The sequence below is a fragment of the Notamacropus eugenii genome, chromosome 1, assembly GCF_028372415.1.
Source record: "Notamacropus eugenii isolate mMacEug1 chromosome 1, mMacEug1.pri_v2, whole genome shotgun sequence".
NCBI lineage: Eukaryota > Metazoa > Chordata > Mammalia > Diprotodontia > Macropodidae > Notamacropus > Notamacropus eugenii.
In genome coordinates, this window is record NC_092872.1 from 11060233 (window position 1) to 11078320 (window position 18088).

The 18088-nt window shown below is 43.5% G+C and overlaps 1 protein-coding gene across 7 annotated transcripts in view; it reads right to left on the reverse strand.

The window, feature by feature from the left end:
• The window catches only part of ALS2CL (ALS2 C-terminal like), a 65248-nt gene that overhangs the window by 29678 nt on the left and 17482 nt on the right, over positions 1-18088 (reverse strand). For 4 of the 7 annotated variants that reach the window (XM_072653159.1, XM_072653127.1, XM_072653134.1 and 1 more), the window contains exons 3-12: positions 12305-12500; positions 11515-11580; positions 11034-11199; positions 9818-9949; positions 7502-7621; positions 5571-5647; positions 3675-3741; positions 2177-2379; positions 1588-1653; positions 501-599 (exon numbers count right to left, since the gene is read on the reverse strand). In XM_072653159.1, the coding sequence (XP_072509260.1) occupies positions 501-599; positions 1588-1653; positions 2177-2379; positions 3675-3741; positions 5571-5647; positions 7502-7621; positions 9818-9949; positions 11034-11199; positions 11515-11580; positions 12305-12500 (1192 nt within the window). The remainder of the gene's footprint in view (positions 1-500; positions 600-1587; positions 1654-2176; positions 2380-3674; positions 3742-5570; positions 5648-7501; positions 7622-9817; positions 9950-11033; positions 11200-11514; positions 11581-12304; positions 12501-18088) is intronic. The other 3 variants (XM_072653151.1, XM_072653141.1, XM_072653168.1) reach the window with 3 other exon arrangements.

Below are 18088 nucleotides of genomic sequence, written 5' to 3' on the forward strand. Positions count from 1 at the left end.
AGGATTCACAGAATGACAGGATGTCAGCACTGGGAGGGATCTGAGATTGGAAACCATTTAGTTCAGGTGCTTAATCCGGTGTATACAACTCCTCCATTCTCCAAGGGATCCATGAACTTGAATGGGAAAAATTACATATTTGCATTAATTTAATTAGTTTTTAATTGTTAAGAAAATTAATATAATTATTTTATGCATTTACTAATTCTGAGAAAGGAGCCATACACCTACAATGCAAAATAATTAAAGCAATTTAGTTAGGCCCTTTCATTTTGCGGAAACTGAGGATTACATAAGAAAGTGATTAGAACAAGGTCACCCAGTAAATCTAAGGGCAGAGTCAGGGTCTCACAGCCAGGTCTCCTGAATCCACCTTGGGTATTTGTTTCATTATACTATGCAAAGAGATCAGGAGGGTGTCCCACTCACTCTCCTCCTCAGCCCCTCCTCATCTGGGCCTTTGCCTCCCACCTCCCCCAAGGCCCAGCATCATCACTTACTCACAGATGCCATAGCCCTGCATCTGGCCCTCCCGCCAGTGGCATTTGTAACAATCATACTTGTCTTCAGGCCCATGAGGGACCAGGCGGATCCCAAACCTGTAGAATCAATCAAAGATGGGCCATGACATCTGCAATGATCTCAGACTCCTCTTTACTCCTCCATCTCCAGGACTATATGCCAGCTTAGACTTCTGGTCCTGTCTACTTCCTGCTTCCTAGCCCTCTCCCTTTCCCCAATCAGTTTCTAAAAACCCTCCTCCTATGGGAAGAATTCCTGGATTTGTACGTATTGATGATGATAATTATGAAGATGATGATGATGACTTATCTATAAAGCCAAGAAGACTAGGTTATTAATAGCTTATATTTCTAATGAGAAGATGTACACAAACAGTTTCACAAACTTTGCAATACTTTGTAAATGAAAGTTATTATTACAGTTATCTTTGTTGCTAAGTCATTTCATTTGTGTCCAACATCACCCGATTTGGGCTTTTCTTGGCAAAGATTCTGGAGTGGTTTGCCATTTCCTTCTCCAGCTCATTTAACAGATGAAGAAACTGAGGCAGACAGGGTTAAGTGACTTGCCCAGGGTCACACAGGTAGTAGGTGTCTGAGGCCAGATTTGAACTCATGAACACAAGGCTTCCTGATTCTATTCCTGTGCCACTTAACTGCCCCACTTTATCACACTCTGGTGTTTACAAAGTTGCTTTCCTCCCAGCAGTCTTATAAGGTAAGTAATTATTATTACCCCCATTTTATAGATAAGAGATTTGGCCAAAGTCAAGAGGGTCAAACCAACTGAAGGCTCAGGAAAACAAGTTTGTCTTTGCTTCTCACTCCCTTTCTAAAACAATACCATTCCCTCCTTCTCTGGTCTCTTTATCCTCTCCCTCAAAAAAGCCAAGCTGGTTCCTACATTCACAGAAGAGTTAGTCCTACTTCTCTGGTCACCCACCCCATGTGGCCTCAGGATTCAGAAGCCAGTCTGGGCCTCCCCTTTCCTCAGTTGCCCCAGGAGAAGTCATTTGGGCTTCCCTGTCCTGGCTGCTCTGGCCCTCCTCATCCCATAGGATCTTACCCATGCTCTAAGCCATGATGGAAATCGCCAACATGATTTCTTCCATCTGGCCACTTCAAGGTACCTCTACAACACAAACAAGTGAGAATTAAAGGCCACTGGAGGCAGCTTCTCAGTGCCAGGGACAGGAGAGAAAGCAGAGTCCTGCCTTTGTTCCTTAGCTCTTCCAGAAAGCAATAGCCTGTCCCTCATATCACCAACAAGGAGTGCAGAAGCAATGAAATTGTAGACAAAAGTGATTGTATGATCTTAGAGTTTTCTAACAATAATAATAAAGATGACAGCTGGCATTTATGTGATAGCCTCTTGATGTATAAAAGAATAGTGGGTTTGGGATCAGAAGACTCCGCGTTCTCAAAATTGGAGCTTTCCAAAAGGAAGGGACTGCCTAGCAGGAAAGGGAGTTTCTGCCTCCTTGGAAGTCTACAAGCAGAGAATGGACAAGAACATGGTGAGCATGTTAGGACAAGGATTCCTTTTGTGTATGGGTTGGAGTAGTTGAGTGTTGAGATCCATTCAGCTCTCAAATTCTGTAATACCCCCTCCTCCCCTGCCCCAAAGAACCCAGCCTGGTCCCCTGCCCACTCACTTTCCATGAGGCTTTCCCCAGGACCAATTGCCATCATAGGTGGCAAGACGGAGCCGGTCCTCCGTTCGAAAAGTGTAGAGGCAGTAGCGGGAGGTAGGGGGTTCAACCCTCTCCTGATTCTGGTGCTGCTCCAGCACAGGAATGTCCCTCCTCCCACTCAGCACCTGGCAGATGGCCTGGCTCACCTTGGACAGCCAGCAAGCCTGCAGAAAAAAAGCTAGGATAGACATTTCAAAGGTCTTGGAGGGGAGGAAAGAAACTGGGGACATAAAGTCACCACGCTTTGTTCATTCATACCATGCCTAGAAGGTCATTCGCATGAGGAAACTTTCCTGGATTGGGCAAAAAAAAACATTTGAAAGTCTTCAAGCCCGTCTCTGTGTCCTTAGGGCTGCTAGATGGTAAAATGTATAGAGCACCCCGAACTACAAATTAAGAATACCAAGAGTTTAAACCCTACCTCAGACACTATAACTGGCTTAGTCAAGTCATTTAACCACTGCCTGCCTCAGTTTCCTCATATGTAAAATGGGGACAGTAATAGCACCTACTTCCCAGGGCTATTGAGGACCACATGAGATCATCAATGTGCAGGGCTTTGCAAACCTTAATGCTCTACGTAGATATTGATTACTACTACTACTACTACTACTACTACTACTACTACTACTACTACTACCACTGCTACTACTATCACCACCTCCACTAAGGTAGTACTCCCACAGATACTCGAAAGAGTCTTTCTCTTGGTTAACCCCTTCCTACTCCAAACTTTAATCACCCTTAACTACTATTGGTTATTTCTATTATTCAGACTCTGTCCAGTTAGTCCAGTAGTTAGGGAAAGAACATGTGAGAACCAGATCAGAGTTGGGGGAGAAGGGATTAAGGTGGAGAGGGAGCCCAAGTCCGTACAGAATGGTTAGCTTCACACAGGAGAGAAAAAATGTGTCCTTAACTGTGGCCTAACCCAGGCCATGGAGCCATCATCTCAAAATTTCATGCTTTGGCTCATAGAGTGAATCAATTGCCTTCTGACTCCAGTGTTTTCTCCTTAGGATCATTGCTGATTAAAATACTCCTCACATTTTCTCTAAATGACTTGTCTTTCCCTATTAGGATATAAGCTTCCTGAGGGCAGGGACCAGCTTATTTGCTTATTTTGGTATTACCAACATTTGGCATAGCTCTTGGCATATAAACAGTACTTAATAAATGCTTCTCTCCCCCCATCCCGCCACCTTCATTTATCCATTCATTTCATTCAGAGAACACTATGTGAACTAATGATGTGGTTGTGCGCACTTCTCCCCTTGATAGCAACACAGGTCCAGGCACACTTCCTTCAGTCTGAGGGGCAGAGGAGATATCTGCATATTCAAGACAACTCACTATGGAGGGAAGAGAACCTGGGCTTTATGGGCAGGTGTTAAGGATGCTTGTGGCTCACTGACATGATGTCTCTCTCTTTCTGGGGCCAGCCTCCCTCCCTACTCACCTTGCCCTGAGCATCCTTTGCAGAGAGAAAGAATTCTTCTTCAGGTGTGATGACATGGAACCCATACCTGGAAGCACAGGAGTCACAATGATCAGAGCCCCATAACAATCCCACGGTTCAGTCGAATTAACACTGCACTCAAGGCACAAGACCTAGGATTAAGTCACAATTCTGCAACTGACGCTTTGTGTGTACTTCCTCTACCTAAAACCCAGTTTCTTCCTGTGCAAAATGGTGGTGATAATACCTGCACCACCTACTTCCTAGAACATTATCAGGAAAGTGCTTTATAAACCTTTAAATGCTACCGAAATTAGCTGTCATCATTATTATTAATATATCAGATTAGCAAAGTGCTGTCTCAGAAAGCACTAGTGTTAACAGAGGTCTTTGAATGCCTACAAAGTGCTTTACGAGTAGTAACTCATCTTTTCCTCACCACAATTCCAGAGGTGGAGTGAGTGTGGGAAGGGGGAAGGGAACACGCAGGGGTATATGGGGTGTTCAGGAGGACTAGCACCTCTGGTCTGATGCTTCTTATAAACCTTTGGTGCCCACCTGACACCGGCAGCTCCTACACACTGTGACATGCACATCTTGGCAGACAGGCTAAACAAGGTTGAGGGTAACTGACAAGCCTCAAACCTGTTGCTGATTTAAGGGGGTGTCTCCCCTAAGGATGTGAAGACTTGCCCTGGAGGAATGGGCAGATGAAGACAATTTGTTCCCATGGCCATGAAGGCAGCTGAAGCAGGTGCTGTGGAGTGCTTAAAGCTCGGTCAGACAACTAAGACATCAAGGTCATCCACCGCATCCCGGGCCTTCACCAGCCTTCTTGACTTTTGTCCTGCCACTGGACTTCAGCAACTCAGGTAGAAAGAGGCTCACAACTTTGTGCAATTCTGTTCACTTAAGTCCAATTCACACACAAGTCAAGACATCACCTTTGACATCATTGGTTCTCTTTGAAAACTAAGAACAAAAAATATCTATGTGCTAAGCATGTGCTCAGTGCTTTACAGATACGATCTCATTTGAGGTAGGTGCTATTATTATCCCCACTTTACAATGGGGAAGCCAAGTCACACAGAAAGGTTCAGTGACTTGCCTAGAGTCACCCAGCTAGCAAGTGCCTAAGGTGGGATTGGAACCCAGGTTCTATCCAGTGCAGCCCCCAGCAGGCTACTAATGAAAAAAAAGGAGGGGGGAAGAATAAAGTGAAGACTGAGAGATCTTGACTGTGTACCAGCATCACACTGCCTTGGAGAAAGAACTCAGAATTTGAAGTCGAGGGACATAGGCAATGATTTCCTTCCTCAGACATTTACAGGATTTGCAGTCAGAAGGCACCTTAAAAATCATCTATTCCAACCTTCTCATTTTACAGAGAAAGAAAATGAGGTCCAGAGAGGTTCTGCGATTTGCCCAAGGTCACACAACCAGTAAGGACCAGTGGCTCATTGTTAGGAGAGCACTTTGTAGATCAGAATAAAGCTCTTATTTTTATTAAATACCTACTATGTGCCAGGCACTGTGGGATAGAAAGAAAGGAAAAAACAAAAAACTCAGTCCCTGATCTTGAGCTCACAGTCTAATGGAAGGAGACACCATGTGGTCTGTACAAAGAAGATGCATCCAGGTTAAATTGGGGGTGGTCTCAGAGGGAGGGAAAGCACTAAGATAATGAGGACTGGGAAAGACTTCTTGCAGAAGCTGGGTCTTGAAGGAAGCTAGGGAAGCCAGAGGCAGAGATGAGGGAGGAGAGCATTCTATGCACTGAGGACACCCAGTGAAAACTTCCTTCCTATGGAGGAGGAAAAGGCAGGGGGTGAGGGTGGGAGGGGGAACGACCTGAATCACTCTCATCGAATGCAATCGAACTACATCCTCACTCACCTGCTTGAGATCTGCTTGTTGTCAAGCCTGGCATCCATCCAGACCAGCTTCAGGTTAAAGGTCTGGAAGCTGTGACCCTGAAAGAGCAAAAAGGTGGCTCATGTCCAGAGCCCATATTTTGTTGTTGTACAGTCATTTCAGTTGTGTCTGACCCTTCATGACCCTATTTGGGGTTTTCTTGGCAGAGATACTGAAGTAATTTGCCATTTCCTTCTCCAGTTCCTTTTACAGATAAGGAAACAGAGGCAAATAAGGTTAAATGACTTGCCCAGGGTCACACAATTAGTAAGTGTCTGAAGTCATATTTGAGCTCAGATCTTGCTGACTTCAGCTCCAGCCCTCTAGCCACTGCCTCCTAGTTGCCCTAGCTACAAGGAGATAAAAGTATAATTTTATGAAGAAGTCATCCTATGGTAGGTTTTTATTTGTTTACAAACTCTTCTCTTATGTTCAAAGTGCACTCAACCTATTTGGATAAAAGGTCTCTGATCCTGGGTTAGGAAACCTGGGCTTTTGTTTTGGCTCTGCCATTGACAAGCAGTGACCCTGTGGCATGTGACTTGATTTCTATGGCCCTCAATTTTCCTATCTGTGAAATGGAGGGATTAGGGAAACATAGAACATCAGGTTGGGAGCTGTAAGCTACTTGGATCCAAGTTCCAGCCCAGGTTAGCTGCATGACCTTGGGCAAGTCTCAGATTTCAACAAAGTGAGCAAACACTAATCACATAACCTTACGGGCAATCCCCTGCCCCAAACCATGAGGATGCAGTGTTCTAATCCAGTCACATACAGTATGAACACAAACAAGTCTGGGAACATGTGACGAGGGCAAAGATCCAGAGGAAAATGTCAGGTGGCAAACTAGCAATGAGGAGGAGAGAATGGAAGGTCCATAGAAATAGCACTAAAGGAGACATTTCAATGGAGGTGCAGGAGGTGGAGAACTCTGAATCTCAGTGTCCTCCTTTCTAAAATGAGAGTAGAAAATGTTTCACTGCCTCCTCCACCAAGTTATTGTGAGACATGTGCTGCCCAACCAAAGCCATTATAATTATTTTTATCTAGTGCTGAGATTCTCAATTTCCAAAAATCAGCAGCTCCGACTTCTTTAGCATTGAAAAACATTTTCCTTCCAACAACTCTGTGAAGTAAGGATCATCTCATTGTGCTAGGATGACTGCCCCCATTCAAAGATCAATAAACTGAGGGTTGGAAAAGTAAAGGGACTTATCTAGAGTCACACAATAAGTAGCAAAACCAGAATTTGAACCCTGGTCTCTTGACTCCAACTCTGGCAGTCTTTCCATGACACCACATGGTGTCTCTGAAAAGAAACAAATCCAGGTTGTCCTGAAGTCTGGTGCAGAACACCCGACTTGGAGTTAGGAAATCCGTGTGATATTAGACAAGCCACAACTTTTCAGGGCTTCAGTTTCTTTATTTGTAAAATGAGAAATCAGAAAAGATGATCTCTAAGCTTCTTTCCTATGCTAAACACCTAAACAGAGATAACTTATTCTTTTATTGTTGAGAAGCCCACTAAGCAATGAAAAAGAGATTTTAAAATATTTCATATTTACATATTCCTTCAAAGTTTGCTAAGTCATTTTTTTATTAAACCAAATCTATTATTTTTTTGGTATAAGGAATTCCCAATGAGTAAACTCTATCAATACAGGACAGTACCTATTCTACAACAGCTAGAAACTATCAAAGGCAAGATATTCAGGTATTCTAAAGAGATGCCCAGTGTTCTTACCATGGGGCCATACTACTGCTGGCATGAGGTACCTACCCATGTCTTTTCAGGATAGGGTCTAGGCACTTATCCCTATATCCCTCCCTATGCTCTCTCCAAAGTAGGCTACTCCCCGTACTCATCCCTAGGACTATTCTTTTTGTCTCTTTTCTGAGACCACCTTTCTCACCTGCAGTAGAACAAGAACATCATTGAAAAGGAGAACTCGGTCAGCTCGGACTGGGTTGGCCACCACGGGCACTTCCTGGCTGTCCAGAAGCAGTCTCCTATCTGCCATGCAAAGAGCATCCTAGAGAGAGCAGGGGGAAAGGCAATGGGAACAAGGTCTTGGTGGGAAGGGAATTCAATGAAATTCAGAAGCAGTCCTTGGCTCCCTCTCCCTTCCATCTCCATCCTCCAAGCAATTAACCCTTTCAGCTTGGAATATGATATTCTAAAAGTCAAAGGAACTAGGATTAAAACTGAGAATCACCTACCCAGCAAAACTGAGTGTAATACTTCAGGGGAAAAAAGTGGTCATTGAATGGAATAGGGGACTTTCAAGTATTCTTGATGAAAAGACCAGAGCTGAATAGAAAATTTGACTTTCAAACACAAGAATCAAGAGAAGCATGAAAAGGTAAACAGGAAAGAAAAATCATAAGGGACTTACTAAAGTTGAACTGTTTACATTCCACATGGAAAGATAATATTTGTAACTCTTGAGACTTTTCTCAGTATTTGGGTAGTTGGAGGGATTATATATATATAGATAGAAGGCACAGGGTGAGTTGAATAGAAAAGGATGATATCTAAAAAAAAATGAAAGTAAGGGCTGATAGCGGAATATATTGGGAGGAGAAAGGGAGAAATGGAATGGGGCAAATTATCTCTCATAAAAGAGGCAGGAAAAAGTTTTTTCAATGGAAGGGAAAAGGGGAGAGGTGAGAGGGAAAAAATGAAGCTTACTCTCATCACATTTGGCTTAAGGAGGCAATAACATGGTCACTCAGTTTGGTATGAAAATTTATCTTTCACTATAGGAAAGTAGAGGAGAAGAGGATAAGTGGAGTGTGTGTGGGGGATAATAGAAGGGAGGGCAAATTGGAGGAGGGGGTAAGTAGAAGTAAACAATTTTGGGGAGGGACAAGGCCAAAAGAGAGAATAGAATAAATGGGGGGCAGGATAGGATGTAGGGAAATATAGTTAGTCTTTTACAACACAACTTTTATGGAAGTCTTTTGCATAACTACACAGGTATAACCTATATTGAATTGCTTGCCTCTGCAGTGGGGATGGGTGGGGAGGAAGGAAGGGAGAGAAGTTGGAACTCAATATTCTAAAAACGAATGTTAAAAATTGTTTTTACATGCAACAGGGAAATAAGAAATACAGGTAATGCGGTATAGAAATCTATCTTGCCCTAGAAAAAAATAGAGAAAATGGAGGGAAGGGAGGGGTGTGATAGAAGGGAGGGCAGATTGGGGCAGAATGTACAGTGTTGGGAGGAGGGGAGAGATGGGGAGAAAATTTGGAACTCAAAATCTTGTGGAAATGAATGTTGAAAACTAAAAATAAATAAATAAATTTTAAAAATTAAAAAAAAAAGCACCAACAATTTCACCCTTCCTTTGGCATTCAATGCTCATGCATTGGGGGTGGTTACAAGAAAGATCTGCATTAGACAAAGAGAGATCTTGGTCAATAAAACCTGAAGGACAATACACCTAAGCTTATTAAGCTTTTGGGGGCATCCTTTCTGGGGTGTGTTTTTTGTTACCCGCATTTATAAAGAAAATAACCCTACTGTAATGATGCAAAAATATTGCAACAGGGTTAGCTACATCAATCATTAAGCTAATTGGCTTAGAACCATCAAAGGTTAGAGCTAGAAGGGAGTCTTAGAACAGAGGAGATAGAATCTCAAAGCTGAGATAACTTTTAGAAGATGTTTAGTGCCAAAAGAGATCTTAGAACACAGGGAATAGAATATCAAAGCTGGAAAGGTTCTTAGAACCCAGAACATAGAATGCCAAAGCTGAAAGATGACATGAGGAAGGAGAGCTAGGTGATGGGGAGAATAACTCCTTCATTTATAAAGGAAGGAATTGATTCCCAGAGGGAACTTGCCCATAATCATACACTGCTCTGGTGGCATAATTAGGACTCCAGATGCCATGTTTTTTTTCACTAGATTGCACTACAATACAAATAGCTAGGTGGATTGGTCTGTTCCCAACATAGGAAGAGAGGGGCTTTCTCAGAAGGGCAGGTTAAAATCATAACCTCTCCAAGCTCAAGGTCATGAAGTGTAATCTATCATTCCTTCTCCCCAGCTCCTACTTACCCTTTTCCAGAATAGGAAAGTTTATTAATGGGCTGTAGGATTTTGGAAAAGGAGACCAATGAAGATCAAGGAATCTCTAGTCCCAGAGAGTGTCTAACACTTAAAACCCTCCCCATTCATTCTTCCAGGACAAAATGCCCATGCCCTGAAAAGACTCACCACCAGTCGGTTGCCCAGCATCTCCCACAGAGAGTGGGTGGCCAAAGCCTCATCCAGAACCTGTCTGATAAAGGACTGAAGAGTCACGAAGCGGTCAGCAGCCTGGATGATCAGCTCCCTGGCAGAGTGATGCTAACAGAAGGAAGGGGCAGCTCTGAGGTGGAGGGCAGAGCCTTGGCCTCAGGAGAGCCATGTCCCTGCATCCTACCTGAGATGGGGGGAGAGGGGAAGACATGACAGCTGCTGCCTTCAAGCAACAGGTATAGCAACAGCTAGCATTTATATAGTGCCTTAGGGTTTGTAAAGCCTTGTTCATATGGCAGCTCATTTGGTCCTCACATAGCACCCCTGGGAGACAGGTGCTATTGTTATCTCTGCTTTACAGATGAGGAAACCAAGGCTGAGAAAAGGCAAGTGAACTCAGATCTTCCTGGCTCCACGTCCAGTCCCCTCACCACCTAGCTGTCTCAGTACTTATAAGGCTGTCACGTGAGAAAGATTTTTGATTTATTCTCCTCAGCCCTAGAGGCCAGAACAAGGACCAATGAATGGAAGTTACAGAGAGGAGATTTGTCTAAAATTAGGAAGACTATTTTAGCAATTACAGCCATCCAAAAGTAGAATCCATCTTTCTGAGGCTGACTGACTCTTTATCAGATGTACTATAAGGGGGATTTCTGCTCAGGTTCAGGTCTACAAAGATGGGACTGTGAGATTCTGTGACTCTATGATACAACATATCTGACCTTCCCCCTAGACCTCATAGCAAACACACAACTGGAAACCAGTCTCTTGGGTTCTGATCTGAAAAACCCCAAAATCCCTAAAGTTGACTCTATCTCTTTCCTCCTTTAAAAAACCCAACAAACACTTACTTAAGGATTTTTGATCAAAAAACTCATTGCATTAAGAGCAGAAAGAGGCTAGACCTGACTGATTATTTCTTCACTCTGAGCACTTAACTAGAAACCCCATCCCCACGCCTGGTGCTCTGAGAATTTACAGGTTCTGTATCCATAGAAGTTCTGATGTTTGTTATTGGTAAATGGTTTTTTGCTTTTCCCCTCTATCTGGGCCGTCCCTTCCTGTGGGCAGGGGTACTTCAGATTAGGAGATCTTTAAGAGAGAAGCTGCATCTGTTTTCTCAGACCAAGGGCTCTCTGGGGGCAGGGGCTGTGTCTCCCCTCAGAGCTGGGCCTCCCCTCCCAGGCAATACCTCATCAACAGCGTCTCCAAGTCTCAGCAAGATAAGGACATACTGCTGCACATGATCTGTGAGAGGCTGGCAGAGGATGTGAGGCAGGCCAGCTGCCCCTGACGTCTCCAAGGTCACACTGGTCAGGAACTGCTTCAGTGCCTTCCTCTGGCTCCTCCAAAACTCACTGTCATTCCGTGACCCCAGAAAAGAAATGAACCCCATGGTGAAACCTCTTTCTTTTACCCTCCTTTATCCCTCTCTACTCCTAAGTCTCTAGGTGGCAGATTCAGAATCTGAACCCAGCTCCTGAGCCTCCAAATAAAAGTCTCTCCACTCTATCCCACTGTCTCCCGTATATAAGAATAAATAGACTTTTTAGTCAATAATTCATTAATGGCCCTAGGTTCAGCTGAGACGAGCTCTAGGGAGCTGTAACTGTTCAGCCCTGCATTCAATGCCTCTCCCCAAGCCCCCACCCCAACTGGCATATTTCACTCACCTCTTCTTCCTGGTAGCCTTCTGAAAGGTCTGCACCGCCATACAGCTGCTATATATCACAAAATACCTGCAAGGAACAGTGTTACAAGATGCCTCCATGGAGGACGTTCATTCCCTCTCCATCCATGATACCTCAGTCTCCCTGCCAGCGTCCCACTGGACTCAGGGAAAACAGCCAATTAGTCTAGGTACGCTTGTGCTCACCATTCAAGGCCCGCAGCCCCTCTGGGCCCTGCGGCGCTGAGCAAACACAGATGATGTAACAGCTCCTGCTTGTCTTTTCCTATTCTCTCTGTTTTTAGTTCATCTTTATCTTTCAGTTAATCTTTTTTCTAATTTTAATCCTTATCTTCAGTTAATCGTTATCTTATCCTCTGTGCTATTCCCTCAGCCTTACCTTCCCAGAAGGCTAGGCGTTCCAGAGAACAGGGCCCACAGAGATCTTCTGCCCGTCTCCCCCGCTTAAGACAACCTCTCCAGGTTCCTCCAGACACCATTTCTAGAACAGCCTTAATTCATACTGCTGTCCTTCAGGATTCTAGTCACCAGGGCTTCTAACCGAGCCCATGAGCTTTTGTTTTCAAAGGTATTTTGATAACAGCATTTCAAAATAATTTCCTTGGTAATCCTCTGTATTTTATTTTATGCATTTAAAAACATGATTCTGAGAAAGGGCCCATCAGCTTCCCCAGACTGATAAAGTCATGTTGGTAAACAGAGGTTGTGGGGAGCAGGGCAGGTCTCAAACCCAGACCACGCCTGCAAAATGACTTCCCATCCCCAGCACTCACTGCTGGTAGGCCTCCAGGAACAGGTCCGGGCTGTGAAGGAGGTGCAGGGTGTGCAGGCTGACGGTGGTTGGGCAGTTAAGCCTCTGCCTCAGCGTTTGGAGGCTGGCCTGAGTCAGGTCCCACAGGTGCTGGTACTGCTCACTGAGCTGCAGCAACAGCCGCATGCATTCCTGATCCTTCGAGTTGGAGGGCTCTTCTTGGACAAAGAGAAAATACCATCTCTAGGTGGCTGCTCACTTTGGGGAAGGCATCCTGGTATGGGTCTTTCCCCAGAACTTTGGGAGGAAGACACAACCAGGTAGCCCCATGTGGCTGAGGCATTCAGGAATGAATGGTGTTCTCTAGGCAAGACAAGGCATGGAGAAAGACTTGGATAGCCATACCTTGTCCTAATCGCTCCATACATGCATTTGTACACACTCAGATATACGCTTGTATATACATACACACACACACACACACACACACACACTCACACACACACACACACACACACACTCACACACACACACACTCACACACACACTCACACACACACTCACACACACACACACACACACACTCACACAGACACACACATACACACACACACACACACACACACTCACACACACACTCACACACACACACTCACACACACACACACTCACACACACACTCACAGACACACACACACACACTCACACACACACACATACACACACACTCACACACACACACTCACACACACACACACTCACACACACTCACACACACACTCACACACACACACACTCACACACACACTCACACACACACTCACACAGACACACACACACACATACACACACACACTCACATACATTAACTCACAAAGGTGGATGCAGAAATTAGCAGGGATTGCTGACTCTCTTGAAGGAGTATGATAGTAAAAGCTTAATGGCTGGCTCTCTACAAAACAATGAACTTGGTTATTTGGTTTGTAATTTGTAAATTAATTTTGTAATTTAAATTACTCTGCATTACATTTTCTTCATTGCTTTCTGAGACAAGTAACAAAACAGTAAAACAAATCCTGGTCTGTAGGCTCTGCTGATTTCAAAGGTGGAGATGCTCACACTGAAAATGTAAGGATCAGCTCTTATGAGCAAATTTGAGCTGACCTCAGTACACCCTGGCCCACTTTAGGTAGTCTGAATAAAGCCACTCAGTTGTTTAAGAGATATGCCTACCTATAGCAAATAAGAGAGATACTTAGAGTTGGGTGGTTTAACGGGAAGGAAGGAAAAGAGATGAATAGGGGTAAGAAGCCAGAGAAGAAAGGAGGGATCACCCAAAATGATTATTATGTATGTATATATAGTAATATATAATATCACCATGGTATAACATAATATGTACCATGATATTATGTTATTATTATATTTTTTCTCGTTCAGTCATTTCAGTCATGTCCAGTTTTTATGACCCCATTTTTGGGGATTTTCTTGGCAAAAATACTGAGTTATTTGCCATTTCCTTCTCTAGCTCATTTTACAGATGAAGAAATTAAGGCAGAGTTAAGTGACTTGCCCAGGGTCACACAACCCTGTAAGTAAGTAACCCTCAGTAAGTGTCTGAGGCCAGATTTGAACTCAGAAAGATGAGTCTTCCTGACTCCAGGCCCAGTACTCTGTCCACTGTGTTACCTAGCTTCTATGATATGTTGTTGTGTTGTGTTATATTATAATAATATTAGCCCTTCATCGGTCTTTCCAGATTGATTTTCCATTATTGCCTTTATAAACTCACTGCTCCATCCAGACAACCCTTTGCTGATCCTGGTAGGATCACAGATAAAGAGCTGCAAGGGACTTTGGTGGCCATCTAGCTCAACTGCTGCTTCTGACAGATGAGGAAAGTGAGGTTTAAGTAACTTGCCCAATGTCACAGTGCCAGCCAAGGAGCCGTGTTCCTTCTCAAACCTCTAAGCCTTTTCATAGGCGTCTCCCTTCCTGTAACACACGTCCTTCTCACCTCCGTCTCTTGGAATCCCATACCTCCTTCAAGGCTAAGCTTAGGTACCGCTTCCTATAGGAAGCCTTTCCTGATGACCCCAGCTTGGAGTGCTTTTCCACTCTGGTGTCCCCAGTGACTCTGGATTCATTTTGTATCTGTCTTGTCTCACTTGTGTGTATGTTGTTCCCCCAAGTGGCAGGTAAGCTCCTTAAGGTCAGGGCTTTGTATCCTTGGCATCTCAAACAGTACCTGGCACATAATAGGCATTAATAATTAATCCTGGGCTTTGTTCTTTCCTCACATTTGGCTTGTAGGAATGGGCAAGCCCAGAGCAAAGGAGAAGGAAAGAGGGGCAGCCTGGCAGGACTCAACTGAATTGAGTATTGAGAGGTGTGGCCTAGACCAGATCGGCTACTTGCTGTGTGACTTTTGACAAGTCACTGAACCTCTCTGGGCTTCAGGAGCTTGGAGACAGCATATGTCCCAGATACCTCCCAGGGTGATGGTGAAGCTCAAAGGAGCTCTTTGTAAACTGCAAAAGCTCAGGACATATGAAAGGGATGATTAAGTGTTATAGTTTTTCTTATTAAAGAGAGGCACAAAACAGCATCTAGAAAGCAGGCTTGAGTCAGAAAAGTTCTGGGTTCCAGTCTCACTTGAGATACAGATTAATTCTGTGACTGAGTCACAGAACCTCGCAGGGCCCCCAGCTATTCTCGAAGACTGGGAGTTGCAAAGCTGTTACTGACATGCACTGGGATTTTCCACCAGAGTTCCTCACACCAAAGAAATCACAGATCCACACCCCCCCCAAAATTATTATTTATTATTGTAGATCACAACTGATTCTATTCCAAATGCACTGTTGATGTCAAGGCAACATAGCACATTAGCATTAAAGGAGACCCTCTAGTCCAACCTTGTCCTTTTAGAGAAGAGGAGACCAAGGTTCACACAGGCCCAATGACATGCAGAGCAAACTAGGGTACACTTTGAATCTCCCGATAATCAGTTCATTGCTGTCTGCCTCATCAAACCTCCTCGATGCAGCAATTCAACAAACATTTGTTAACTATCTACTGTGTGCAGGGTCCTGTTCTCACTACCAGGAAAGATAACGTTTTAATAATTACTTGCATTTATTTGGAACCTGAAAGTTTGAAAAAGGCTTTTATTGACCTGTATACATGTTTAAACCCCAGGAGGTTTCAGTTGCCTTAAAGGCAGGGATATGTTTTCATATCCCTAGCACTTAGCACAGTGTATTGCACATTGGAGGTACTTAACAAAATGCTTACTAAATTGAATTGAATCATAAAGAGTCTTTGCCACAAAAGGCTAGAGATGGGGAAATTGAGATATGAAAAAAAAAATCAAACTTACTCAAAAGAAAAACAAATTACCCTCTGAGGTAGGTACAGCTAAGATCATTTTATAAATGAAAAATCAAGGTTCTGAGTGCTTTCAGCTCTAAATCTATGACCCTTGGACTTGCTGAAGATCACAATGCTAGTGTTAGAATGAGAATTTGAACTCAGATCTCCTGATGTGGGGTCAGACATAGTCCTCATCCTCCAGGAGCTTACGTGGAGACAAGACATGAATGTGCCAAGCAGGAGGAAGACTATGATCTTGTCCCTTTGGCTTAACTTTTGTCTTTCAGATGTTTCCCCTCCCAGTCATCTCTATGAGAGATGTAAAAGAATTTTAAGGTAGAGAAAAACTTGTAGGGGAGGAGGTACCAGCTCCCACTCACATACCTAGGAGCACTTGACAGTTTGTTGGAAAGATAACCAGGAAACTGATACTCACTGGAGAATCAAGCAATCAAAAATAAAGTGGAGGCTATGAGGAATTTCTATCCCTAAGTCAGAATGAGGCTTCTGTCAGAGGCCAGATCAGGAACCACTGGTTAAAAGAAATATTCTTAAAACCTCAAGAGCCACTGAGCTGGCCAGATTCTGTGTTCTGGAAGCCTGGCTCACAGGGCAACGAATCTTCTTTTGGAGAAGGAATGCCTATTATAGCCCAAGACCCGAGAAGTGACAGGGCCTCTTTATGGGGAAAAAAAATCAAATGGTTAAGGGATTTTCCCTAGCCTCATGACTGGTTGTGTGAGGCCTCTGCCTTGCCATGTGAGACTAGCAGAAAGTAATAACCTGTTAGAGATTATGCCCCATGCCCAGCTGCCTGGAAGACACTGTACACCCATGTGTTGATTCCAAAGCGTCAGAGATGTATTCACCTGCTGCACATGGGATACCTTATGTGCCTTTCCATGAGGCAGCCAGGTGGTGCAGTGAGTAGAGTGTTTAGGCCTGGAGCCACAAAGACATGAATTCAAATTCAGCCTCAGACACTTACTACCTGTTTGACCCAGGGTATGTCACTTAACCTTTGTTTGCCTTGGTTTCCTCAACTATAAAACGGAGATAATAGCACCTACCTTGAAGGATTGTTGTGAGATCAAACGAGATAATATTTTTAAAGCATTTAACACAGTGACAGGCACGTAGAAAGTGCTCCATAAATGCTTATTGCCTCTTCCTTCCCAGGCATTTCCCTGGTCACAGCTGTTTCCTACATGTTTATTTTTTGCACTGGTGGTTTGCATATTTGTGAAATAGTGCAGCCCAGTTGTTTTTTTAATGTTCTATTATGAATATTCTTACTATGCTATTTTATTAAATGCCTTTGTTTTTACTCATTTATGTTCTCTGACTGACTGATAAGAATAAAAACCTCAGTGGGGGCTCATGAACTATGCTTATAAACCTACAGAATACCTGGAGTCTGGAGAGATCCACTGAGCAGTGAGAATGTGGGGGTTTAGGGAAAGAGGTGCTAACTCAAAGGAGGGCATCCCAGAGCTCTCACTTCACTAAAGCTGCCTCAGGGCACTACATTAATCTTTTCATTTTTGATTGTACTTTAGCTAGCAATCTGGTATAACTAGATGTTAATCACAAACCCACTAAGTCCTGAAGGGTCAGGGACTTGTTCATTTTTCATTTTTGTGTCCTCAAGGCTTAGGCCAGAGTCAGGGAGACCTGGATTCAAATCTCACCTCTCATATTTACTAGTTATGTGACCCCGGGCAGGCCATATAATCATTTTGTATCTCAGAGAAATCCATAGATTTTCTTTATTAAGTCAGAGATGGGTTGCTATCCGTATTGGTATAGGGAATGACCACACCAGGAGTTTCCATACTGAAAAAGCACAATCTTTCACTTATCAATATATTCCCAGTGCTTTCTACAGTAAGCATTGGATATGAGCTTGTATTTACAGACATGTTTCTTCTTCCTTCTAGGATGGAAGCTCTCCTGAAGACAGAAGACATATTTTTTTTTTTATCATTATATTTTCAGCTCTAAACACAAGGCCCTATGTATAAATAAGTGTAGTAAAAGGAGCACTGGGTTTGGAGTCAGGCAAGATCTGAGTTCAGATCTAGTCTCTGGCATCTACTAGTTGTGCGATATTGGCATATCATTTAACATCTCTGTGCCTCAGTTTCCTTACCTGTAATACGGAGTACAATAATATCTAAAAGGATTGTGAGAATCAGGTGAGATAATTAATATACTTGTTAAAGCAGTTTGCAAGCCCTGAATCACTACATGCACCATATGGATATTATTATTACTTTAAAAATCTTTTATTTCATTGCGACAGATGCTTTCTCTCCTACCACAAACTGCCTCCAAGCCTAGCACTCTCCACTGTACCACATCATCTTAAAGGATTTTGTACAAAGGAGGCAATTAATAAATATCGGAGCTGAATGGAATTTAAATCACT